The 26,926-nt window shown below is 45.3% G+C and overlaps 1 protein-coding gene across 1 annotated transcript; it reads right to left on the bottom strand.

The window, feature by feature from the left end:
* Window positions 1-148: 148 nt before the first annotated feature.
* On the bottom strand, window positions 149-25,968 carry Clec4f (C-type lectin domain family 4 member F). The gene is given in 9 exon segments (XM_036181921.1): window positions 149-160; window positions 468-571; window positions 682-781; window positions 18,835-18,985; window positions 19,564-19,682; window positions 20,328-20,479; window positions 22,329-23,270; window positions 25,381-25,482; window positions 25,893-25,968. Coding segments are annotated over 9 exon segments (1,758 nt in total).
* Between the last annotated feature and the right edge of the window lie 958 nt (window positions 25,969-26,926).

Raw genomic sequence — 26,926 nt, 5'->3', positions numbered from 1 at the left:
TACTGGATAGATTAAATGAACTGTGGTACCTTTAATTATATTAATTATAACCAATGAAATCCCTTAAGGCTTTTGAAACTAGAACAGAAATAAAAATACATGTATATTTGCACATACATATTGCATAGATATTCAGGAGATAAAGGGCTTACTGAAGACTCTAGAAAACAGAGCAGACAGTCACAAGAAGTAAAGGAGTCACTAGTACCTGTGAGCACAGTCGCAAAACCAACCATTGGCAAGAACAGAGGAGGAAATGTTGTAAAGGTATAGTGTTTGCTTTTGAACAGAAAGAGACTATACATACGTGAAAGTAAATACCTGAACAATATGCAAAATGTACACGAAATACTACTTCATAAAGAAGGCACTGGTTCTGGGGTGGGGTGGGAGAACTGAATTTTTGTTCCTAGCCTGAGCAAATGGGGTTCTGCAGGTGAGGACTCTATCTTCCATACCTGCCCTACCGGACTCGAGCTACAGAGGGCGCTGTGGTCCCCAAAGGCTGTTGATAAATCCAGCTCTTTTGCATCTGTGTCCAGGGTCAGTGGAAGCTGGCTGACTGGCCGGCCTGCACACCAGGGAAGCACAGGACCCGGAGTGCCTTGCAGTAAGGTTGCTGTATAGCCTGCAGCATGCTCCTGAGGCCGTTGATGATGATCCCGAGATCGTTGCTCTAACGGTTGGTGGCCGGCCTGCGTGGAGTGGGCGGTGTCACGTTGCCCACGTGAGCCAGGATGACATCACGGCCACGGTGGCCACGGTGGGATCCTGGACGTAGCTGGCAGTGCCCCACCGAACAAGAAGGGCAGAAACCACATCCTAGAATGGGAAGGCGCTCTGTTCCAGCCTTGGCAACCTTGAATCTCAATGATCTCCGCCACCTTGGCCCTGTGGCCCCCCAGAGTTCTTCGCGCTACCCTGAAATCTGGGATCTCAGGTCTGTTGGTGGAGTTCGGCCAGCGTGGGGCGCAGCTGCCAGTACTGAGTCGTCCTTTCAACACAGGGACCGCAGTCCACAGGTGGCTGTTCAGACCCAGACAGCTTGAAAGACCTGGTCTAAGCTGAAGACGCCCTGCCCTTGTACCAGCTGGAGAGGCTCTGTCACTTCTAGGATGCTGGAGGCGGAGGTGCCATTTGAGGGCGTTTCCCTTGTCATTGCCACTGGATGGTTTTATGACTTACCCCACAGGTGCTGGCTGTTGTCCCCTTTACTTCCTGCCACTCTCTGCTCCCCTTCCCTGAGTCACTAAACCGGTTATTTTATCTCCCGAACGTACGTACATCTTCAGAGGCTGACAGCTTCCCTCTTTCAGCGTCCCAGTACAGATCTTACTGACCTGTATGTGTCCACTTATCTAGTCTCATTTCCCTCCACGCATTTTTACACAAGAAACTCTAAATGTGGTGAATTACTTAAAACTGAAATCAAGTCGGGAGACCTCTCCAAGACCTTAAACTTTTGCAAATTAAAAATCAACTCCTTGTCATGGACTACCACACTAAGTCCTTCCAATGCCAGGTCCTCTTCTCTCCAGCCTGGGTCTCTTGCCACTCAGTCCTCACTTTCCGATCTTCATGTATACTGAATGAACCCTGCTTAGCTGCAATTCATGGACATAAACTACATCAGCTCTCACTCTCCACACCACCGACCCCTGGCGTGGCTGAAGTTCAGGTTGTCTACTCCTATAAGAACCTGGAGCTTTCTACTGATGGAATTGATGTCAGTTATATGGAGACTGAAGACACTTTTCAAGGAAAGGATAGAATCTGAGCTCTTTCGTCCAGTGTGTACCTACTCCCATTACTCCTTAGTATGTTCATTGAAAATTTAGTTAGCATACCAAAGACAAGGTTTCATTCTATTTTCATGCACATAATCCTTGCTCTTTGCTCACAGTAACTCCCCCGCTACTCTGCTCTGTGTCCTTTGCACCTCCCACTGATTTTTCTTCCCCAAACTGTCACCTTATATGTTCATTCTTATATATGTATATGCATATATGTGTCATGTGTGTATATTTAAATTTAGATTCCACGTTTTCTTTTCTTACAGCAAACATTTTGTAATGTCACTTTACTAACTTGAAATTCTGAGATCAGTATAATTTACACTCACATAATTATAAGAAAAGGACATAGATGTCTTGCCCTCACTCTATGAAAATGTGTTTCAGTGTATGAATGTGTTGGTTTAAGTACCCTAGAAACATAAATAGTACAGTATTCCCTCTGTCAATAAGATGGTTAGTTCTGGAAACCCAATGAAAATTAAAGTTGTGGGGAAGAAAACATTATGAACATTTGTGGAATGGAGTTATATGCTCAAGAATAAATAAACAGGAACTTTTCTCCTGTATTCATTTTCATATTCTAAACTCATTCAAGAGTGGGACACAAATGAGCACAAAAATACATAGATGAATATATGTTTCCATGGGTGTATGTGTATCATGGCAGGCATTATGGTACACATGTGTAATCCCAGAACTTGGAAGGTAGGTCAGCTGAGATTACAGCCTGAGCCAGCCTGGTTCTCAAAGCAAGTTCCTGACTAACATGGACTACAGAAAATTATCTGTTTCACGGAATTCAAAATAAGGGCTTGGAAATAGCTTACGTGTGAGAATTCTTGCTATGCAAGTGTGAGGACCTTGGTTTGAATATCCAGCACCCGGCTGAACAGCCAGGCATGGCTGCATGTGACTCTAACCCCAGGATAGAGGTGGAGAGGAAGATGGGCAGATTCTGAGAGCTTGCTGGCCAACCGGCCTAGCCAACGTGATGAGCTTCCCTTTCTGTAGGAGATCTGTCTCAAGGCCATAGATGGAAAGCAGTGGAGGAAGACACCAGACATCCTGCTCTGCCCTCTACACATGTGGACAACTGTGTGTACCCACACATGTGCAGGTAACACACACACACACACACACACACACACACACACACACACACACACACACACAAAACCTACCCCAAACTACACAAGCCATTCACACATATCTGAATGTGAGTTTTCTTTCTTCCCAGCATGGAAGAAAGATTGTAATGGAGTTTCTGGAAGAGTAGAACTTGCCCTTTTTATGGGTCTCTTTGTGTGTCCATATCATGTGGTGAAGGATTTTAAGAACATGTTTATTCTCTCATTGCATTCTCTAACAGAAATTTGAAGTGGAGCTTGCTCCTGAAGAATGCTTTTCTCCCTTTGATCATTTTAACAAAATCTGAGGATTTTAAGAAAATCTGAGAATTGATTTGATGTGTACAAAATACTGTCATAAGTAGAATTAAGTGGAACACTACTATTTTCTAAGAATTTTGGTGAAGCTTTCAGTGTACATATCTTTGTCTGAGTGTAGTCTATGTGTGTGCAGGTGTGCATGTGCACATATGTGGACTAGCGGAGGTCATTGCATGTCCTGCTCTATCACTCTTTCCCTGTTCCTTTGAGAAACCTCCTTTAATGCGGGCTCTCTCCTGGATCTTGGAGCTCATGTGTCTTTCTGCTAGGCTGGAAGTCAACAAGCCTCGCAGCTCTTCTGTCTCCATCTCGGTCAGGGCTCAGCTTACAGGTGCACATAGGACACAGTGATTGTTAAGGAAGTTCTGATATCTGAACTCTGGTCCACATGCATGCATCACACATGCTCTATAGCACCAAGACTTCTCTTCATCCCCAGAACTCTGTATTTAAAATTTTTATTTTCTTTGGGAATTCATTGGTTTCCACCTTATGCTGATGTAAAGTCTGGCCTTCTTTCATGGGTGATTTTGACAGGGAAACTAATCGTTTCCTAATTACATGTTTTTTACTTGCTGTTGCAAATGGAGGTTGGGATTCTGAGACTAAGACAAGAGGATCATAAGTTCAAAGCCAGCTTAGGCTATATAATGAAACCCTTTGCGGAGACAAAGAAACAGGATTGGGAAGATAGCTAAGTCAATAAAGTTCTTACCCAGTTAAGGGAGGTCCAGGTCAATCAGAGACACTTGTCTCCCAAAAGCAAGTTGGGTGGCTCCTGAGGAAGGACACCCAGGGCTGACCATTGGCCTTTATATACATGTACACACCAGCACATTTACATGCATGTACCCACATGCTCATGCAGACACAAACAAGAGACATTGGAGACAGGAATGGAACTGTAATGCTCACTCACTGTGCCTACATATAGTTCCTCCTCTTCAAGTACATCCTGTAATCATGAAACACTGCTCTTCCCAGCCCCAGCCCCTCTCCCCAGCACCAGCTCCCAATGACCTCCACTTCTTAGATTTTCTGTGCTGAGTGAGTGAACCATACCAAGCAAGAACTGAGTGAGAGTTTCAGTGGATTCTTTCCCCGGCATGAGAAAACACAAACACCATTCCCCCATTTTGTTGGTCCTTATGAACACACAGCAGGAATCTCAGAACAAGTCCAGCAAAGTACTTTTGAAAGAACGGCCAGTGAAAGTCTAGGTGAGTGCATTTCCATATGCTGCCTGTGTGCCTTTGCTGCACACCTTATATAACTGTCAACCACAGGCTGGCCTAAAGCAGCGGGGCTTCTTCCTGTGCCTCTAGATGCTTCTCCTCTTTCTTTTTAGTTCATTGGTGTAACTGAACTTTGAGTACTGCCAGGATCTTCTTGTCATTGTGCAGTTGGTTCTCTCTTTAGAGTTTGTCCTGGCCCCTGAATTTTCTGTTTTCAGTCAATGTTGGTACAGTCTAGATTTTAATCATAAACATGATTTGTATGTGTATATGTGATTTGAATATAAACATTTGTCACAACAATCAGACATAACTCCAGCACTATGAAATAACATAGTTTGTGGCATGATTTCTTTGCAGGATTCTTCTGTCTCTCTTTGCAGCTTTTTTATGTGCACATTTGTCTGTGTGATGGAGTCGGATCCTGGAACTGGGGTTACAGACAGCTGTGATTTGCCATGTGGTTGCTGGGAATTGAACCCGGGTCCTCTGGAAAAGCAGCCAGTGCTCTCAACCACTGAGCCATCTCTCCAGTCCCCTCTATGCAGCTTTTTTAAAGCTCCACAGTTAGACCAGTTATCAAAGTTGCAATCCCAGCACTTGGGAGGAAGAGGACAGGAGGATTCTGAGTTATAACCCAGCCTGGGCATTCAGGGAAGACCTGTCTCAAAATCCCCTCATAATAAATAATCCTAACTTGTCAAAATGCAGAGAATAAGTGACAGTTGTGTGCTCAGCACTACAGGAGACGTCCGTGCTGTGATATCACTCAGGGTGCATTGGGAAGGGACAATAAAAAGAAAGCATGAGCTGGAAGATGGGGAGGGGTGCTGTGAGATGCTTTCTTCTGGATATGGAGAGGCTATTGCAATTGTGAATTCAGTGCACTATAGAACTAGACTAAATGTTCACAGATCCAAGGTCAAAGGGTCTTAGACCCTCTGCACCTTCTCCTTGAGTTCAGAAGGCCATGCTATGCATGAGATCAAAGACAGTGATCTAGGTTCCAGTTGGAACACAAGCAGGTCCATGATCTAAGATCTTACATCTTCCTTACACTTGCAGGAGGCCTTGGCAGGGTCCCATGAAGAACAAGATGTGTGCAATCAAAGAGCCTTCCACCTGTCTCACTTCAGCTGCAAAAGGCAGAAGGGAGACAAAGGATGCCTCTGTAGGGATCAGGAGGAGGGCAGGACCCAGGAGGATCCACCACCTGCCGGTATCAGGCCTCAGTGCTCCAGACCTGTGTGTTTCCTGTCCGTGACCCCTAAAAGCCCCAGGTACTGATTATGAACACTGGGTCACATCACCAGGACTCAGGTTGGCCCACAAGCTGGAAGCGAGTGTTGTTTTCTTTCACATACACATACTGAGGGGCCTGTGCCTAAGGTTCTGATTTCATGGGCCTGAGGTCCTGGATGTATGCAAATGTATACACATAGGTACAAACACACATTTACACACTCTGTAAACATTTATATAAAGCTTCTAGAAGTTCTCAGAAGTAGACCTCTTGCCCGACAATGATAAAGTCCTGGGTTCCATCCCCAGACAAAACTACCAGGCTGCAAAGAGCCCCCATGCTCCCTGGTGTGAGGCCCCCTGGTTCAGCTCTCACACTGGCTACTTGTTGCAACTCCTTTATCTTCCTGGCTCGCCACTTTCATTCTATTTTCCAAACTATTTTAACTGTTTTTAATTTTTTTTTATTTGAGATTTCATCATGCACTGCATAAAGTAGGTTTGAAATTCTGGGCGCAAGTCATCCTTCTGGCTCCGACTCTAGTATACTGTGGTCACAGGTCAACCCACACCTCTGGAAAAACTAATTAAAAAAATGAGATAAAATTGGGGAAGCTGCTTGTTCAGGAAGGAATGCAGTAAAGAGTCAACCTTCTGCTCTCCCTGGCTCCCTTCCTGCACCTTCACCACATGCCAGCTGGGGTGACTGTCTTGCGCACACCACCACAGGCTTCACAGTGGTCAAAAGCGCATCTCCAGCAGAAACAGAGAAGGGGAACAGACACACAGACGCTGACCACAGCTCCTCCCTAGGGAACAGCCAGAGATCATTTCCTCACAAGGACCCTCAGGACAGACCCTTCTTGTTCTCCACGTGGGCCTTCAGAGCCACGAGTCACAAGACAATGCCCGTGCAGAACCCTGTGCGTGTTTTATCCACAGAGGAGCTGCCACTCAGGCAGGGCTGGGAGCCACGGGAGAGGGACAGGGCCAGAGAAGTCTGGACTAAACTTTGTGCACATTCTAAAGCTCGGAAGCATTGTCTCCCCATCTGCTGAGCACTGGGCTAGAGAGAACTCTCCTTGGAGTGAGTAGGGAGTCAGAAAGTGCATCTTCACTGCAGTGAGCTCTGCACACATGGATGGTGGGATCTATGTGGGAAACACAGTGAGTTATGCACGTGTGGATAGTGGGATCTATGTGTAAAGCACAGTGAGCTCTGCACATGTGGATGGTGGGGTCTATGTGGAAATTTTTATTTTAAACTCATCCTATACAGTAACTTGTCTTTTACAGAGAGTGTCTTGTGAAGTCTAGACTGACCTTTAACTTGCTGTCATGAAGGATGACGTTGAACTCCTGATCCTTCTGCCTTCAGCTCCCAAGTAGGACCAGCTGGGCTATGTAGACAGACTCTGTTGTAAAATAAATAAATAAATAAATAAATAAATAAATAAATAAATAATAAAATTGGGTGGTGGGAGGACAAGATTGTTGATAATTTCCCAATTTCCCAGGGTCAGTGCTCAGGCCCAGGCTGGCTACTTCTCCTCCAGAGATGACAGAGGCAGAGGGGTGAAGTTCTCCACAGACTGACTGGAGCCTTCTGAGGAGACAGAGATCCTCGGCTGATTTGGGGGAAGTGACCATCATGTCACCCAGGAGTGCTTATCCAGGGTTCTATGCAGTGGCTCCAATTCCCACGTTAGCCCCAAGAGGGTCTTCTCTAGCCACTGTCACGCCATAGAGGAGGAAACAGACACAGGAAGCTACTCTCTCAGCTACAAAGGCTAAGGTGGAGCTGTACCCGTCCCTCTTGCTTGGCACAGCCCATGAGGTAAATTGAAGCTCTGATATACTTGGGTTCCAGGAATTGAATTCAGGTCAAGATTGCTCAGGAAGTGCCTTTGCCCACTGAGCCATCTTGCTAGCTCTGTGACATATGATGAGGGAGGCCAGCAGAGAAAAGAAAGTGCAAAGTAATTCAGTCCTCCAGCAAGTCATCCCCACATTCTGTGCTGCAAATTTGTATGTGCCCAATCTTTAAAATTAGGTCTACTGCCCCTGCCTGAGTGCCTGGGTGGACAACACACCTGTTACAGGTGTCTTCCGCCTTCACAGCCTTCAGTAAGAACAGCTGGTACTAGTGGTTCTTCAGTGGGCTACAGGCAACTACTCATGAGTTCAAATGCCACCAGCCCTAGAAACCTCAATCCAAGCTCTATGCCTCAGTGACAATCAGAGGGGAGGGAAGAGCCTGGGCTGCACACGGGGGATGCTGAGCCCCATAACCCGTAGAAGAGGGAGGACCCTGTGGTTCTCCTGCTGTAGAATGAGGCTGTGATCTGCAGTGTCCATGGCACAGTTCCATCTCCCCCACTACACCTCAGTCCCCAGTGTGCATTTGTGTGGGCATGTGTGCACGTGTGCATGTGTGCAGATGTGGCAGTCGTGAGATCACCATGGGTGCCAGTCCTCAGGCACCTTCTACCTTTTGTTTGAGACAATCTCTCACTGGCATCACTGCTGTGTGGGCCGAGCTAGCTGAAAGCTCCCGCTGTCCTTCTGTCTCTGCCCTCATCCTCCCATCCTTAGAATTGAAGACATAGCTTTTCCACTGACTTCAGAGATCCAAACCAACATTTCAGGCTCCTGAGGTTGAGCACTCTACTGAGCCTTTTCCCCAGCTTCCTATTGCCTTCTGAGTCTCCCCAAAGTCCTGCCTCTCTTGTCATCTTCTGTCTTGGGTCTCCTTCAGATCCCAAGACTGGCAAGATTGCTAGGGCAAAGACACTCCTTGAGCAACTTTGACCTGAGTTCAACTCCTGGAACCCAAGTAAAGGGAACAAGAGAACCCACTTCACAGAGTTGACCCTTGATCTCTACAAGCACAGCAACACACACAAAAATCATTTTTTGTTTAATGCTAGGACATTTTTCTTCAGAGTGCTCACTCTCTTGACTAAGAAACTGTTCCTCATCCCCAGAAAACCAACTGTGAGGTCAACAGCTTTTCTCTTTTAGAGTCATGCTCTCTCGGCAATTTGTAGAAGCCCACTTCTGTCAATGGTGAGCTCCAGACTGGGGGCCCTGGGATACCAACAGTATAACACATGTGCTGGGCATTGCCAGAGCCTGCTAGTACCCCCAAGTAATCCATGTCAGAGACAGCAGCTGTATGGAGTTCTCACAGGGCAGACAGGCGGACAAGCACCCCGGGATGACAAGGTGGTCACTTCCCCCAAATCAGCTGAGGATTTCTGTCTCCTCAGAAGGCTCCAATCAGTCTGTGGAGAACTTCACCCCTCTGCCTCTGTCATCTCTGGAGGAGAAGTAGCCAGCCTGGGCCTGAGCACTGACCCTGGGAAATTGGGAAATTATCAACAATCTTGTCCTCCCACCTCCCAATTCTCTCTCTTTTTTTTTTCTTTTAAACAGAGTCTGTCTACATAGCCCTAGCTGTCCTGGAACTCACTATCTGGACCAGGCTGGCTTCAAACTCACAGAGATATGCTGCCTCTGCCTCCTGAGTCCTGGGATTAAAGGAGCGCCCCATCATGCCCAGATTGCCCTACTGTCTTTTGACAGTGGGTGGTTAGAGCAATGCTTGGCTTCTTGTACTCCAGCACACCAGCACCCCAGATCGCTAGCTCACAGGGTCTTTCCTATGAGCATATGTTCTAACTCTGTCTCCTCTTCTCCCTGCCAGAGGTCTGGCCCTGTGAGAACTGGGACTGTGGTATTGGTTCACTGGTGAGTACCTAAAACCTAGGAAAGTACTTGGCCCACAGAAGGCACACAGTGAATATTCCTCTAACGGGCATATAACCACACACAAACACATTCACATATATGAAAAAAAAATAAATGAATCTTTTTTTAATTCACAAAAATTCCTAGCTTGAGTAGAGAAAGCATAAATAAGGATGTAGGATAATTTGCATTATAAAAGCTAAACTTAACCTAAACAATGTGCTGATGGAACATCTATAAAAAATTGTTAACGTGCTCAGAAAATTTCCCCAAAGCAGGACATTATTTAATACTGGCCTCTCAGGCTACAAAGCTGGGAGACCCTAAAACAAAGAATGGAAGGCTGTACAAGGAAAATGTAACAGCTGCTGAGAAGTGAGTACTGAGTGCTCAGGCCTAAACAAAACATCTGCATCTCCACCACCATCCCCCACCCATCCAGGCTCAGGGAACACAGGGGAAGCTGGGCTGGGGAGGATCTATGAGTCAGAGAAAGGGGAGTGCTGCTAAATGCTGGCATCTGGAGTTGGCAAGACCACTGTACTCACAAACTGACAGCAGCCATGGCTGTCTACACAAGATCTGCACAGGATCAAGCCATTCAGAGTTCTGGCATAGATGGGAGAGTGGTTTGTGATGCCCTACCCATTGCTGAGGAGCTCTTGGTAGCTAATGGCTCAGATTAACACCCTCCAACATCAGAAATAAATCATAAACTAGCACATGTTTCTGAGAGACATATTAGAGGGTATTATTCTAATGAGTGGTCACCAGCCATCCATATTATACAAGAACAGGGCACAAAAACTAATGATCTTCCAAAGACACCAACAGCTCTACCTTTAAAATGATTAGCAGACAATCCTGTATGGGTTCACCAACGGCCTTTAACAACAGAGAAACTCCAGGCTTTAGAAGAGCTGGTAGAAGAACAGTTAAATGCTGGGCATATTGAAGAATCTACCAGCCCTTGGAATTCTCCTGTATTTATTATTAAAAAGAAATCTGGTAAATGGAGAATGGTAACAGACCTTAGAGCAATTAACAAACTAATTCAGCCAGTGGGCTCTCTACAATCTGGAATTCCTTTGCCTACTCTGTTACCTAAAGGATGGCCTCTCATAGTTATCGATTTAAAAGACTGTTTCTTTTCAATACCCCTACAAGAAAAAGACAGAGGAAGATTTGCTTCCACAGTGCCTACTTACAATAATTCTCAACCGGTTAAAAGATTTCAACGGAGAATTCTCCCTCAGGGAATGTTGAATAGTCCAACCCTTTGCCAATATTTTGTACAACAGCCATTGGAACTGATATGTAAAACATTTCCCAAATCTATAATTTATCATTATGTGGATGATATTTTACTAGCTGACTCAAATGCAGATACTTTAGAAAGAATGTTTGAAGAAGTGAAGAAAATATTGCCTTGCTGGGGATTACAAATTGCTCCTGAGAAGATAGAATTAGGAGATTCTATTAATTATTTAGGATATAAAATAGAGCTACAAAAAATTAGACCTCAAAAGGTGCAAATTAGGAGAGATCGAATACAGATTCTTAATGACTTTCAAAGATTATTTGGAGACATTTCTCATCTACAAACTATTGTTACGGTAAAAAATGATGAACTGAATAATTTGTTCAAAACCTTAGAAGGTGACAAGTACTTAAATAGTCCAAGAGAATTATCACCTGAAGCTGAGAAAGAATTGGCCTTGGTAGAAAAGAAAGTACATGAAGGACATGTGGATCGTATTGATCCAAAGCTGGATTGCATTTTGTTTATTTTATCTTCTAGCATTCTCCTACAGGAATGTTAATGCGGAGAGAAGATATTATATTGGAATGCATATTTTTACCAAATAAACCAAATAAAAAATTAAAAACTTATGTGGAAAAAATCTCTGACTTCATTTTGAAAGGAAAATTGAGACTTCGTCAATTAGCAGGAATAGACCCAGCAGAAATTGTTGTACCTTTAACTAAAGAGGACATTGAAAAATTATGGACAGAAAGTGAACCTTGGAAAAGAACTTGCAGTAATATTTTGGGAGAAATTAACAGCAAATATCCCAAAAGAATTGATCTTATAAAGAGAGCTGATTGGATCTTGCCTCGAATTGTACGTGAAAAACCCATATCTGGAGTTTGTACATTTTATACAGATGCTAGCAAACAAGGAAAGGCAGGTTACAAATCAGAAAATTTAAGTAAAGTGGTTCAAAGTCCTTTTAATTCAGTTCAAAAATCAGAATTGTATGCTATTCTGTTGATACTAATGAATTTCTCAGAATCTCTCAACATAGTTACTGACTCTCAGTATGCTGAAAGAGTGGTATTACATATTGAGACTGCAGAATTTATCCCTGATGCTTCAGAATTAACTTCACTATTTATTCAATTACAAGATACACTCAGGGAAAGGATTCATCCTCTATATATAACTCACATCTGATCCCATACTGGTCTGCCAGGCCCTCTAGCACAAGGTAATGATGAGATTGGTAAATTATTGATAGGAAATGTGCTGGAGGCCTCAGAATTTCATTTAAAAAAACACCATGTCAATTGTAAAGGTTTAAAAAAGGATTTTTCCATAACCTGGCAACAAGCCAAGGAAATTGTAAAGAAATGTCCTACTTGTTCCTTCTACAATCAGACACCATTACCAGCAGGATGTAACCCAAAGGGTACTCAGAGGAATGAAATCTGGCAGATGGATGTGTTTTACTTTGCAGAATTTGGAAAATTGAAATATGTACACCATACTATCGATACTTATTCAGGATTTCAATGGGCAACTGCTTTGAGTTTTGAAAAAGCTGATTCTGTAATCACTCATTTGCTAGAAGTTATGGCTATCATGGGTATACCTGCATAAACTAAAACTGACAATGCTCCAGCATATGTCTCTATTAAAATGAAACAGTTTTTTGCTTATTTATAATATAAAGCATATTACAGGTGTACCACATAATACTACATGCCAAGCAGTTATAGAAAGATCAAAAAGAACTCTAAAGGACATGATAAATAAACAGAAAGGGGTAACAAAAACCCCCAGAAATAGACTTCACAATGCTCTATTAACTTTGAATTTTCTCAGTGCTAATGAGAAAGGAACAACAGCTGCAGAGAGACATTGGTTAATAAAAAAAACTACAGAAGTAAATAAGCCTATATACTTCAAGGATGTGCTGACCTCAGAATGGAAACCAGGATATGTGTTATGTTGGGGACGAGGTTTTGCTTTTGTTTCTGCAGGAGAAGATAAGCTGTGGGTACCATCAAAATTGATAAAGGTTTGATTTGAACAAGAGAGACCTCTTAATAAGAGGAGGTGATAGTTCATCAACCAACATGACCATCCAACTAACTTATACCATTAATACATGCCTTTTCATTTAATCAGATATAACTTGCCAAAAGGGAACCTCCCCAAAATTAGTCTTGGGGAAGGGTTTTTGTTTTTGTCTTTTAGGAGAATGAAGGCTGGGGAATCTGAAGAACACTGGACAAATGAGACACCTGAAGAAAAGGAACAAATCATCTATCCCAGGAAAAAGAGTAACATGGCCTATTGGTATATCATCTACAAAATTTCATAAGTCTTCCTAAATGTTTGTTTCTGCTTTTCTTTAAAAAAATTAACACTATTGGTCTTCTTGTAGTCCCAATTCAATGAAAGTTTAAAGCTGACTTTGGAGTTGGAAAATGGCTCTCTCCTTCCTTAAACTAAAGCATGTTGTTAAAAGGAAAATGCAAACTCCCTGTATCATGCCAGAAGAAAGAGCCATCTCTTTCTTAAGGGGACTATTCTATTACTAATCTCAATTCTTTGATTCTATTGTAATTCTTTAAACCTTTCTTAAAGTATGAATTTTATATCAAAATTTACAAGATTAATATATATATATATATATTAAACTTCATTAAGATAATAATGGTCATATAGAGTACTAACTAATTCTAGAAAGAAAGGCTTCAATTAGCTGCCTATACATGTCTTCGTGTTCAAGTCTCTTATCAGTTTTCTGCAGGAAATCATGGCCAGGCCTAACATCAACTGAAATCTCCAGGAAGAAGATGGGGCCCCACAACGACAATTCCACATGGACAGTAGTAATATCACTAAGTTGTCAAACATCATCTACAGATCAGCTTTGGACTACAAAGTGCTTATGGCAATTCTGAGATGGCTAGCTGAGATGATCCAGTTTCAAAGACTACTTGAATAAGGACTTGAGATAAACCCTGAACTTTGGCATTGTGGATAACAAAGAATATAGGTACCTTTCCTAGAATATGACAATTAACCCAAAATTCTTCATTTCAGAATAAAGATACCTTAGCCCATACCCATCAGGAAACAATTTTAAGAATATGACATCCACATTCCCAAAGAGGTGGTGTGGGGCGGGTGGATTTTTGGTCTTTTAATGGGTTTTGGGTCTGGAATAGTTTTCATCGTTTAGGAGGGTTGGTTACAAGTTGTTGTTAAGGGTTAGGAAAAGGGCTAGGCCAAGGAGATTTAAGATGCTTGTTTAAAACAAAAGAGAGAAAAGAAAAAGACAATTACTAGTTTTAAATATTTTACATTGGATTGGATTGTTTTATAATATATACAAATATACATATATTGAGATTGTTAGAATATGCCATACACATATTTCTAATCTTGCTCGAGATACTATACTTATACCATTCATTTAACAATGTAATGCAATTTGCTAATCCTTGAATGTTATTATTACCAACTATTAGGATATATTGAAATGAAAGTTAGTAGTTAGACATTACAATTGAACTTGTAGTCATATTAGGTGTGTTTTCAAGATCGAACAGATATATTTTAGATAGACAGGTCATCTTCAGAGATCTACAGAATATGGCATTTAAAATGTTTTAATAACTTAGGAATTTTTCCTTTTTGCTATAACTATGAGACATGTCGGCTCCTGGCAGTACCAATCTACTTCAGAGATAATATGGGCATTGAAGAAACTACAGATGGAGTTAACTTTCATTATGGCAAAAGTTAGCCACTGGACAACAAAGTATCCTCAAATCAACTGCTGACAAACTTGACAGACAGGACATGAAACAAAGGACTACCGATTCTTGCCAAAACAAGTGTGGTTGTGGCTTTAACAAAAGGCATCTTCTGAAGCCAGGACAATATGGCACCATCCCTGAAGTGAGTGGCCTTTGCAATCTGGAAAAGGTACCATGCCCTTTTCTTCGAAGGCAGCTGGACAGGCAGTGGGACGATGACTTCTGAGATGCAGTGGAACAGCAAATGAAACAGTTATTCTTGAAGAATAACTAAGCTCACCCCTCTCAATAGTAGGCTGGCATTTAAATCAATAATTTCCAGAATTTAAAATCCTGAATCATGACATGACACCAATGGAATTCAGGTGTTGCTGGTACATGGACTGCTCTCACCAAATGTGAGGTCAAACTGTTGACCTTGTATACATCCTAGTTCACAAATGAGTCTGTCATATATGCTAAGCCTATAGGCTGAAGATGATGCCCCAACACTGTGGAGAAACCTCAAGTGACTGTCCAGGCAGCTGGCTGTTTCTGTCAACTCACATTTTTTTTTTTTTGTTGAAGCTGCTTGCATGTACATCCTGTTTTTACTTTTTATTAGGTAGTATTATTTCCTCCTTGGGTCTCTGAGAGAGTTGAAGATCAGTTAGTTATAGTAATAATTTTCTTTGTTAAGGATTTCAGAAAAACTCACTAAGAGCTGTAAGTGTATAGTTTTGAAAGACGTTAAGACAGTTCTGTTAGTAATATAAGTTAGGATAGAAAGTGAATCAGGTACATTTTGGACTTACCAAAATAGGATAAATAATGGAATTATTTTCTCTGAATTTGTCCAATACAAATGGACTAGACATTTTAGTTATAATTTTTTTCCTTTTTTTCTTTTATTAAAATAGAAAAGGGGAAATGTGATGATACTTTATTTGTAAAATGTGATTTTATTTGTATATTAATAAAGTTGCCTTGGGGTCAGAGCAAGCCATAGCAGAAGCTGGGCGGTGGTGGTGCACGCCTTTAATCCTAGCACTTGGGAGGCAGAGCTAGGTGTTTAAGGATACAACCAGCATAGCAACACATGCATTTAATCTCAATACCAACCATAGAAGACCTGGAGGTCTGTACAGACAGGCAGTGACGAGGAGGTCATGTGGTTGGGTTTACAACCAATAAGAAAGCAGAACAGAATGTCTATGAAAAAGAAAAAAAACACACAGAAGTAGGTCTCTTGCAGAGAGGAAAGACAGAGCAGCAATGAAGGGTAAGGTTTTCAGCTCTCAGCTATTGCTCTGACCTCTTGGCTTTTAACTCTGCAACTGGCTCTGTGTTTCTTATTTAACAAGATGGTTACATCTACAGAGCCACTGGGAACCTACCAAAGTAGAAGCTGCTTAAAGTATATACATAAAAATGGAGTCACCAAATAACAGGGGAGGCCATGCCCCACCTAGATATCTTCCCACCAAGTGGACCTTCCAGTTCCAGGAATGAGCTACATCTACTCCAATCATTGGCCAAAGGAAATGCCCAAGCATCTCAGGCTATTGCCAAGACTATTTGTTGAACTCTACAAACTGGTGGTAAAGTCCTAATGATGAAGATAATACATATCTCTTTGAACCCAGAGAAGTTAGGCTGGTGCCCAACTAGAGTCTTTGTTGCTACTGACTAGTGTTCATGGTACTAAAAGGTACTCTGCATGATATCAGAGGAAAAGGTAACCACCAACTCAGCTACACACCCTTTGCTCTACAATGGTGACCTGCCTGAATGATACATTGGTGTAATAGTGGCACAAACATGGCAGGAGTAACCAACTGATCTCTCAATGGATTTGAGTCCCATTCCATGAGATGGAACCCATGCCTGAAACTGACCAAGAAATGGAGACTAGATAGGTCATAGGCCTGAGGGAAAACCAAATACTATTGTTCTACTAAAAAAAAAAAAAGAAAGAAAGAAAGAAAGAAAGAAAGAAAGAAAGAAAGAAAGGAAGGAAGGAGGAAGGAATGGAGGGAGGGAGGGAGGGAGGGAAGGAGGGAGGGAGGGAGGAAGGGAGGAAGGAATCAAGCAATAAAATGACTCCTAATGACATTCTGATATACTCATTGGTCAGTGCCTCGCTCAGACATCATCCAAGAAGCTTCCTCCTGCAGTAGAAGGGAACTAATACAGAGACCCACAAAAGGACAACACGCAGAGAGTACAGAGATCTTGGGACATTCAGTCCTAAATTGGGTGACTCCATCAAGTCTCTGCTCTTGGAGCTCAGGGAACAATTTGAAGAAAAGGCAGACAGTTTGTAAGATCCAGAGAGGGTGGATCACACCATGGAAACTGCCTCCCAGACACAACAGGACTGACACATATATGAACATGGAGACAGGGCAGCATGCACAGGACCTGCACAGGCTCAAGCCAGATGGGGTCTGAACATTTAGAGAGGGAAGTGGACACAGGCTGCCATGCCTAACCAAGACGCTATCTCCAACTGACAAGCCTTACAAAGGAAAAATCAATTTTCTCCAATGGAGTCTCACTGGGTATACAAACTACACTTAAGGGTAGGCTGCATGTCATAGGTGGCCAACAAACATGAACTCAATGGTGTTTTTGTAGATTTTTTTTTTTGTCTCGTATTGTTTCGTTTGGGCATTTTTTACCTTACTGGTCTTTATATCATAGTTTCCCTTTTTGTATTTTTATGGGTTTTGCTCTCTCTCTCTCAAGTGTGTGTGTGTGTGTGTGTGTGTGTGTGTGTGTGTGTGTGTGTGTTTCTTGTGCTTGTTTATTGTTTTTTAAATCCATTTTCTTTTTTTTACTTGCCTGGTTGTTTTCTAAAGAGACAGGGAAAGAAGGCATAGAGTTGGGTAGATGGAAAAATGGGGACAATCTGGAGGAAATGAGGGAAGGGAACTATGATTAGAATATATTATATGAACTTTTAATAATAATAAAATAAAATAAAACATGGAGCCACTTGGTTCCTATGGCTACACACACACACACACACACACACACACACACACACACACACTCACACAAAGAAGAAGGAAGAAGAGGATGAGGAGGAAGAAGAAATAAACAAAAAAATATGTTAAAAATGAGTACGAACAAAATAAAGTTCTATTCAGCCAAAAAATAATAACAGAATTAACAAGCTCCACTTCTCTTTTAATATTTACTTTATTTTTAATTATGTGTATGTGCATGCATCTGTGTAGGGTATGTGCACATGAGTGCAGTGCCCACAGAGGCCAAAAGAGGGCGTGGGCTCTCTGGAGTTGAAGCTACAGGCAGTTGTTAGCTTCCTGACAAGAGTACTGGGGACTGAACTAGTGTCCTCTACAAGAGCAAGACTCACCCTTAACCACAGAGCCACTCCTCCAGCCCCAGATTTCCAGTTCTGGACATAGCTAGAGGAGCCCTTTGGCCATAAACAGCTAAAAAACTCATCATACTAATACAGGAAGCCACTATTTCCAGATACTGGACAACAGGCAGACTAAAACTTTGGGCCAAGTTAGGGAGCTGAGAAGCAAATGGGGAACCTGTGGCCCCCATGGCTTTCTTTCTGAAAGTTCTTCCACAGAGCAGGGGAAAGAGTATTAACCAAGGTCTGGCATTCTATCCACTCTGGGGAAAGAGAGAGCTCACTGCAACTTGTGGGCAGAAAATGAAGAAGCCAAAGGAGAGAAAGACAGACGACAGACAGAGATCCAGAACCCTGCATGGGATTCCTTGTGTTCCACAGACACCAACAGAGAGCTACTGAGGTTCTCATCCAAAGGTGAGCAGAACATAGAATCCCTGTAAAGATTACCGAGACAAGCCAGAGGATAGAGACCCCACCCACCTCCAGGGGACAAGGGAGAGAAACAGGACCCCATCTGCACCCAAAAGAAACTCAAGTAACACCTGGAGTGACTTAGGAAGGCCCTGCAGTTCTTGTAGGGACCCCTATCGCTGCCTGCACAACTCTGCCACACTTGTGGAAAGTGAGCCTGGAAGAACAGAAGGGCCCCAAGGAAAGGAGGGCCAGTCCAGGGAGACGCAAGGAGGAGGGCAGCCACGGGACAAACAAGTACCAAGTTTCTTCCATTCAGTGAGTGTTTATTGAAGACCTGACAGGGCAAGGATGTTGGGGTGCCAAGGGCGCACAAGCACGCAGGCTTATCTTTAAGAAGCCATCTCGCTGGAGGGGCCACCAGAGGCAAGCATGAAATGGTTAAACAAGGGGCAGTGCCGGACACAAGAAGCCCTATGGCGAGTCCAAGGCTCTGGGACTCAGCTCTGGCCCACTCAGGCTGCAGCCTGACCTATGGACTTCTTGCACACCCAGGGGTAGGTGGCCCCACAGAGCATGTCATTCCACAGTTGCTGCATGTGGACGCAGTCTTCAAACTCTCCATTCTTGTGTCTCCAGTTGTCGGGCTGATTCTTTCCCCAAAACCTGGAAGCAACATGGCTTTACTCTGCTGGAGAAAGCAGGAATCCTTTCCCATGCATAAAGAGAGACCTCAGGATGGGGGCAGGACTGGGGCCGGAGAAGGCCTCAGAGTGGCCCTGCTGAGGCTGCCTGCCCTCTGTTACAGATCATCCGGGGTCTGCAGGGGCATCCTCCACAGCAGTCACACTCAGAGGCTCTCCATTGAAGGGCCCGGGCCAAGAAGGCAGGAAACAGATGAACAGATGAAATCGGAGAAACAAGAAGACAACTGGGCTGCCAGCCCCAGGGCCTGTCCTTTCCTGATGCTGGTCTTCTGGCCTCATAGGTCCACATACTTCATGTCATATCACACATTACAAACATTGCACATCATACATGTCACACTCATCACATCACACCACATATATGAACACATATATACACTCCATGCACACATCACATATACATTCTATAACACACACACACACACACACACACACACACACACACAAAACTAACACTCACTGGACAGGATCATACACATAGGACAGTAAATGGCCCAAGACAATGCCCAGACAGTGCCAAACAGAGGTTAGACTCACCCCTTGTTCTGGGCATGATTGAATGGTGTGCCATCTACCCAGCGCCAGTTGCCTCCCATACCCTGGTCAGTGAGCCCGATCCAATGGTACACAGTACTTGTGAACTTTACCAAGAATGCCTGTGCAAAGGAGGCAGGGCTGTGAAGAACTGACTCTCCGGACCATCCCTTCCCTGACCCCTCCAGAACCTTCCATGGCTTATCCAACACCTGGAGCAGCTTCCCTCATATTTACTGTCTTAAGGGGTACGGCTTTGCTGGGACAGAAGTTTTCATCCTAGTTTATTCTTAGGTGATCTGTAACAAGTCCTGGGAGAATATCAAGGAATGGACAGTTCTGCAAGTTGAACCAAACTGAATCTTGCATAGTCCCCTGTTAGGATACTGAGTTCCTTCCAGGCCCTAAACTGAAGGCCCTCTAAGGACAGTATTTCCTCTGAGAGTCCTCCTCCGTTAGGAGTGAGTCAAGCTCTCAGAGGGCCTATATCTCCTTTTCAGCAGCCTTCTACAGCCACTAAACATTTTGATCCAGACCATTGCCCTTGTTGGTATCTGCTGGAAGGTCTTCCTCCCTCCCTAAGCAGGTGGCATTAGCTGGCTGTACTTCCACCTCAGTACAGAGTTCTCTCGAGCACTCAGCAAATACGTGTTCCTTGCCTAATGGGGACATGAGGAGCCACCACCCATCCGGGGGACAAAAGGCTAAGTTTGTGTGTCCCTGACCATACACCACTCCTCAGCCTGCCCCAGGCCCACAGCTCTGACCTGTTCTTCCTGAGAGGTCACTGATGCCAGGTGCGCTCCCTGGGACACACAGAACTTCTCAGCCTCATGCCACGACTTCTCCTCATGAGAAAAGTAATACAAGCTTCCATGGAAGAACTTCCAGCCCTGCAGGATCAGCTGGAGAAGCTGATCTAGAACAAAGGTGGGGAGGAAGAGTCAGAAGCAGACATGGATGTCCCAAAGCTGGCCTCCACCCTACCAGATCTCACCTTGGATGACCACAAGCCCTGCCGATTCCCAATGCTCAGCGCTCCTGGAGCAGGTTTGGGACATCACACCCCAGTCCCATTGCCCCATCCTAGAAGCAGTTGTCCAAGACACCTGGGTGTCTCTGTCACTCCTGGGGAGTCTCAGCTTTGTCACCCATCAGCACTCTCTGCGGATACCTGCTTTCTGGTGTACAACACTCTCCCACTCATAACTGCCGCTGGCCATTTCAGTCCACTTTGGATCCTACAACATGTAACCTCTTTCACTTCCCGACTTCATCTCTACCCACAGACTCCAGCACACACCCACGTTCTCTGTAAGAATGTTCAAACTGGAGAAAACAGAGCAGGATGGAGGCACAGCTCACATTTTTTAATTTGTTTATTAGAAGGGCACCACACATGTGGAAGCCAGGGGACAGCTTGCAGGAAGCTCCTCCCTTCCCACCATGTGGGTTCCAAGTAGCAAACTCAGGTGGTCAGTCTTGGTGACAAGCACTTCACCTGCTGAGCCAGCTGGCCCACCCAGGAAGAAGACACTTTTAATCAGTCAGAAACATCAAGGACAACACAAGAACTGAGGTCTGAAGGAAAGATGGTGAGTGTGGGAAACAGGGATTCTCATCATGCAGTCCCAACCTGGCTGAGCCAGCATGGTCTGGAAACTGGCCGAGGTGCACGTTCCTTCTCTGCTCAACTCCCAAATGCCCTTTGACACATCCCATGCATGCATGGTTCTGCCTGCCCTGTGGGTGATTCTGGCATTGTCTGAGGTCTGAGGTGGAAATGGAGATGGGCAAACTGCATCCCTGCAGCCTCTTCTCTGAAAGTCTTACTGGAGCACAGCCCTGTGGTATCTGTGGCTGCTTCCGCTGTACAGCAGCAGGAAGCAGTTCTGACAGAGACCCTCCAACACAGAAGCCTAAAATACTCTCTATTTTTCCCTTAAAGTTCAAGGACTTGGGAGATGGCTGCACAAGCCTAAGAACCTCATTCAACTCCCAGCACCCACATAAAAGTCCAGTGTGCTGTATGGTGTGCCTGTAATCTCAGTGTTGGGAGGTGGAAACAGGCAGGTCTCTTAAACTCATTGGCCAGTCAGCTTAATGGAATTGATGAGAAACATTGTCTCCAAAAATGAGGTGGGAGGGCTGTGGATGCAGCTCAGTGGGTAGAGTGTTTGCCTATTGTACCGAAAGCACTGAGTTCTGGCCACAGTACTGCACAGTCCAGACACAGTAAGGCACTTCTGTGGTTCCAGAACTCATGGAGGTGAAGGCAGGAGGATAAGACGTTCAAGGTCATCCATGGTTAGATAGCAAGTTTAAAGACAGCCTTAGGAATAAGAGACTGTCTCAAAGATGGATGGATGGATGGATGGATGGATGGATAGATGGATGGATGGATAGATAGATAGATAGATAGATAGATAGATAGATAGATAGAGATAATATCTAGATGATAACACAAATTGAGTGGGAAGACACTGAGGAAGATAATCTGGCCTCTATACTCATGTGCACTCCTATGTAACATGTACCTACATTACACACACTGAAGAGGAGGAGAAAAGTTCAAAGGATGGCTGCTACTAGAATCAACTATTAGCTTTTCCTAAAGTCCTGATCTTCCTCCCCAGATGTTTAGGTAAGAAAAGAGGCTAAAGGGTCATAGGCCAGCATCCTCCCCAGAGGCTGTCCCTCCCCAGATTCACACACACACACACACACACACACACACACACACACACACACACACATCTCTCACTTACTCTGATTCCTCTGCACCTGCCCCTGTGAAGCCACGGCTTCCTGCAGGGCCCCCAGGCAACTCCGCTCTTCCTGAATCTTGGCAGTGAGAGTTTTGGTAGCCTCCAGATCTGTTTTCAAACTCTGCATCTCCACCTTGGCCTTCTGCAGATTGCTCTGTAGCGCCTGGATCTTGGACTTCAACGCTGCAACATCCCCCAGGTCTCCTCTCAGGGTCTGTAACTCCCTGCTGGTGTCTTTCAGTTGACCACTGACCGCCTCGATATGGGAGTTCAAGGAACTGGTGCTTTTCAGCTCAGCTTTTAACACCTGGATCTGGGTATCTGTCTCCTCCAGGTGGCCGTTCACTTTTTGAGCCTGAGCAGTGACTGTTTGCAGACCTTTCTTTAAGGAGCTCATTTCAGCAGCAGCCCTTACCAGGTGATCTCTCACGGCCTGGATCTCAGCACTAGTGTTGTGCACACTGCTCTGGAGAAAGCTCTGGGTCTGGGAGCTGAGATCATTTGAACTCTGCAGACTTCCCCTCAATGCCTGGATCTCAGTCTGGGCTTCCTCCAGGCCTTTGCCCAGCAGGAGGAGTTCAGCACTGGTGCGTTCTGTGCTGCTCTTTAAGAGTCCTTGGGTCTGGGAAGTCATGGCATTTGCCTTTTCCAAATCTCCTCTCAGATTATGGATATCAGCACTGGCCAACTCCAAGGAGCTTCTCAGTGCCTGGGTCTCCAAAGCCAAGGAACCAGAGTCCTTTAGCACACCTTTTGCCTGCTGGATGTCAGCACTGGCATCCTCCAGATGGTTCCCGAGCAACTGGACCTGAGAACTAACATTGTCCATTTGGTACTTCAGCATCTGTAGCTCCTCTTGCCAAGTGCTAGAACTCCCCACATAGCCCCTGAACCCCTGCATAGCCTCTTGCTTTTCTGCCATCCTGTCAAGCTGTTGATGATCTGAAAAGAGGAAACAGGAGGTGCCCACAGAAGCCCATTATGTAAGGAGGTCCAGGTGGCAAATCAGAATGTTCCAGGTTATGATTGTTAATACTATCAATTTGGAAGGATCTAGAATCATCCAGAAGACAAACCTCTAGGTGTGTCTATAAGATAGTTTCCAGAAAGGTTTGACTGAGATGGAAAGACCTGTAAGGGGGGGGGGGGGGGGATGTACCATCCCATGAGCCGGGGGGTGGAATGTGGCTGTACCATCCCATAGGCTGGGGTCCTACACTGAAGAAAAAAGAGCATGAGCTGAGCACCAGTGCCATAGCTCTTGGCTTCCTGGTGCAAATGTGACTGACAACCTCACACTCTTGCTTCCGTGCCTTCCGGCCATGAGGAACTATGCCTTCAAACTGTGAGCCATGGCAAACTCTTCCTTAAGCTGCTTCTGTGACGTGATTGTTGTAGCAGTGTGATATGTTAGAGAAACCTCCACACACAGCGCTGGATGATCCTAGGGTGGCCCACTGGTCCCTGCAGCTTCCTAGACTCCAAGGATGGACCACCCAAGGATGCAGGCCTAAAAACAAGGTGGATGGAGTGCTAACTGGCTGCTGCACACACATGAAGGAGTAGGAAAAACTGAAACTCTGCCTGGGTGTAGTTCCCAGCACTACCCAGAATATTTTCCTCAGCTCATACAACTGAAAAAGCACTAAAAAGGAAAACATGATTTTTTGATGCCTTTTTGTATGAAACTCTATAACAAAACTGCTCTTTAGTCATGACAAGCAGTGGCTACCTGAGGTTGAAGTCAGGAGGGAATGGGAGTAAGCTCGGGTGGGGATGGGGAAGTGGGGAGATGGGGGAGAAGGGGGGGGGGGGAAGGAGGATGGAGATGGTGAATTGGCTCCTCATCTTGACCATAGAGATGGTTTCAGGAGCCCTCACCAGGATTTATCAGATGGTAGATTTTAAGTGTGTGCCCAACATTTACACCTACTATACCTCAATAAAGCTGTGCTTAAAACAGCAATTTGGGGCTTGGGGACATCTCTCATTTGATAGAAGAGTTGCTTATTTTGCACAGGGTTGTGGGTTCAGTCCCCAGCACCACTTAATCTGGGTGTGGTGACACACACCTGTAATCCTGGCACTAGAGAGGTAGAGGCAGAAGGATCAAAAGTTCGAGGTCATCCTCCTTAGCTTTTTGGGTTTTTTGTTTGTTTGTTTTAGTTTGGTTTGGTTTTGGGTTTTGGTTTTTTTTCAAGACAGAGTTTCTCTGTGTAGTTTTGGTGCCTGTCCTGGATCTCACTCTGTAGACCAGGCTGGCCTAGAACTCACAGAGATCTGCCTGGCTCTGCTTCCCAGGGCTGGGATTAAAGGCGTGTGCTACCACAGCCTGGCCTATCAGGGGAGACTCTATGACACCATGATCAAGTAGGTGGTTTTCCAAGGCCGAGGCTCACCCATTGCACTTGGGGTGTGTTGACCCCTGCTATTTCCCCAAGTCCTTAGCTTTTTTATTTGAGGCCAACCTGGACTTCATGAGACCCTGTATCAAAAAATAAGTTTAAACGATGTTCTTTTAAGGAGGGGGTTGGGAGGTGGAATTAGGATGTGGCAATAGAAGTTGAACCCAGTGCCCGGCTCCCAGGGCTCGGCTCCCAGGGCCCGGCTTCCCAGGGCCCAGCTCCCCAGGACCCGGCTCCCCAGGGCCGGGCTCCTCAGCTCTGTCCTCATTGTGACTACTCACTGTCCTCCTGTTCATTAAGTTTGTTTCCCAGAGGCGAGTGATCTTCATTCTGCGTGGGTCTCCAAGTCTGTAAAGCTGTAAAGCAGTCATTCCTGGGTAAGCTCAATCTGTAGCCCTGCCACCACAGGCTGCCCCACACCAATTAGGGCCCAGACAAAGGGAGGGTCACGAGGACCACCCCCACAGTTTCTCTGGAAAGCCTCCGTTCTTGTGAGCCGTCTCACAGCTCAGTGGGCTCCAGGTCCGGGCCTAGTCTGGTAGTAAATTGTTGCTTTGGAGAGCATGAATGTCCAGAGGCCTGGCCTTTGGATCCCTTGGGGCTTTACACAGAGACTGGGTGGTGGCTCAGGTCACCTGAGAACTTACCCACCACAAGAAGAGCCAGGAGAGAGAAGAACACAGCGGTGAATGTCAAGATGGCCTGGACATGCCTCAGCATCCTGGGAGCAGCTGGTATAGGGTCCAGCCCTGCAGGGGAGAAGCCAAGGCCTAGTTGCAGGAACTTGAACTGTTGCCACAGGTGTGCTTGCCTTCTAGAGACTGTGATTAATGGCCAGGGGTGCACCCACTAATGACCTCAGAAACCACCAGCCCCAGAGGACATAGGGGTAGGCAGTATGCAAAGTTGGGGTTCAAAGCCAGGCCCATCTGAATGCAAAATGCACTCTTTTTTTCCCATCGGGTTACTGTACCCAGCGGAGGGTCTCCTGAAGGTTCCATATAGAGGCTGGGCTCTCAGAGTTCTGCCCTCTGCTCACCCATTTATTGCACCCTGACCTCTTTACTATGGGACCAAGGTGGGGATGAGATGAGTCTCGGGACTGACAAGGATGGGCTCAGAAGGCAGGGGTACAGGAAAGAACTCTAAGCGTCCTCACCTCGGGGCTGTAGGGAGACACACTGGTTGCCTTTGCAGAATCTGGCCACATCTCTGTTCAACGCCACCTCCTTCATCCTCTTGTCCTGCTCCCACCACTGGTCCCCAAAGGTCCGTCCTGTGGGCCAGCAGCAGTGGGAGCTGAGACAACTGATTTATGTCCTCCTGAGGAGGTCATGACCACTCCCCAGCCCTGCCTCCTCCCTTCTGACTCTGCAGAAACCCAGTGTCACCACTGGTCTCTCCTCTGGGAGTACCAGAGGCCAAGAGCCCAACAGCCCTCTTCCTCTCTGCCCCTCCCCCCTCAGCTCCCTACACACCACCCTCTGAGCCACATACTCCCCAGTCCTCTTCAGTGGGGTCTGAGACAGGCACCAGAAAGGGGAGCACCAACCTTGTAGGGGAAGCATCTTGTGGGACTGAGGAGTGACTCAGTCAGTAAAGCACCTGCCACACAAACATGAAGACCAGAGTTTGGATCTCCAGCACCCATGTCAAAAACTGGGCATGGCAGCATGCGCCTATAGTTACAGTGCTGGGGAGGTAGAGGCAGGAAGATCCTTAGAATTTTCTAGTCAGCCTGCCTAGTTGAATCAGTGAGCACAGGGTTCAGCGAGAAATTCTTTTTCAATAAGGGTGGAAAGAGAATAGGGAAGACACACAATATTGACCTCTGATTTCCCTGAGGCTTGAGGTAACCCTTGGGAGGCAAGGGCAGGAGGATGTCTATGAGTCTGGGGTCATCCTGGTCTACAGAAATGTGTTCTAGGGCAGCCAGAGCCACATAGTTAGACCCTGTGTCGAAAACAAACAAACAAAAGCAGGGCATGAGGTGGAGAGGATTGGGGGATGGGCAAAGGGTGGGTGACTGCCCATTCAGAACTCCGGAACGTTGCAGACAGGTCATAGGAAAGGACCTGAGGGGCTTTATATTTGTATATATTTATATCCAGCTTTGGCTGGATCCTGGTCCAGAGTTTCTGCAACCCCGACTCCTGAGTGACAGGAGCGCCCCTGGTTATCCATAATGAGCTT

This window comes from Onychomys torridus, chromosome 3 (genome assembly GCF_903995425.1).
Source record: "Onychomys torridus chromosome 3, mOncTor1.1, whole genome shotgun sequence".
In the NCBI taxonomy this organism is placed as follows: Eukaryota; Metazoa; Chordata; class Mammalia; order Rodentia; family Cricetidae; genus Onychomys; species Onychomys torridus.
Note: the sequence above shows the minus strand (reverse complement) of the source record. Positions and strands in the feature narration are given on the sequence as shown.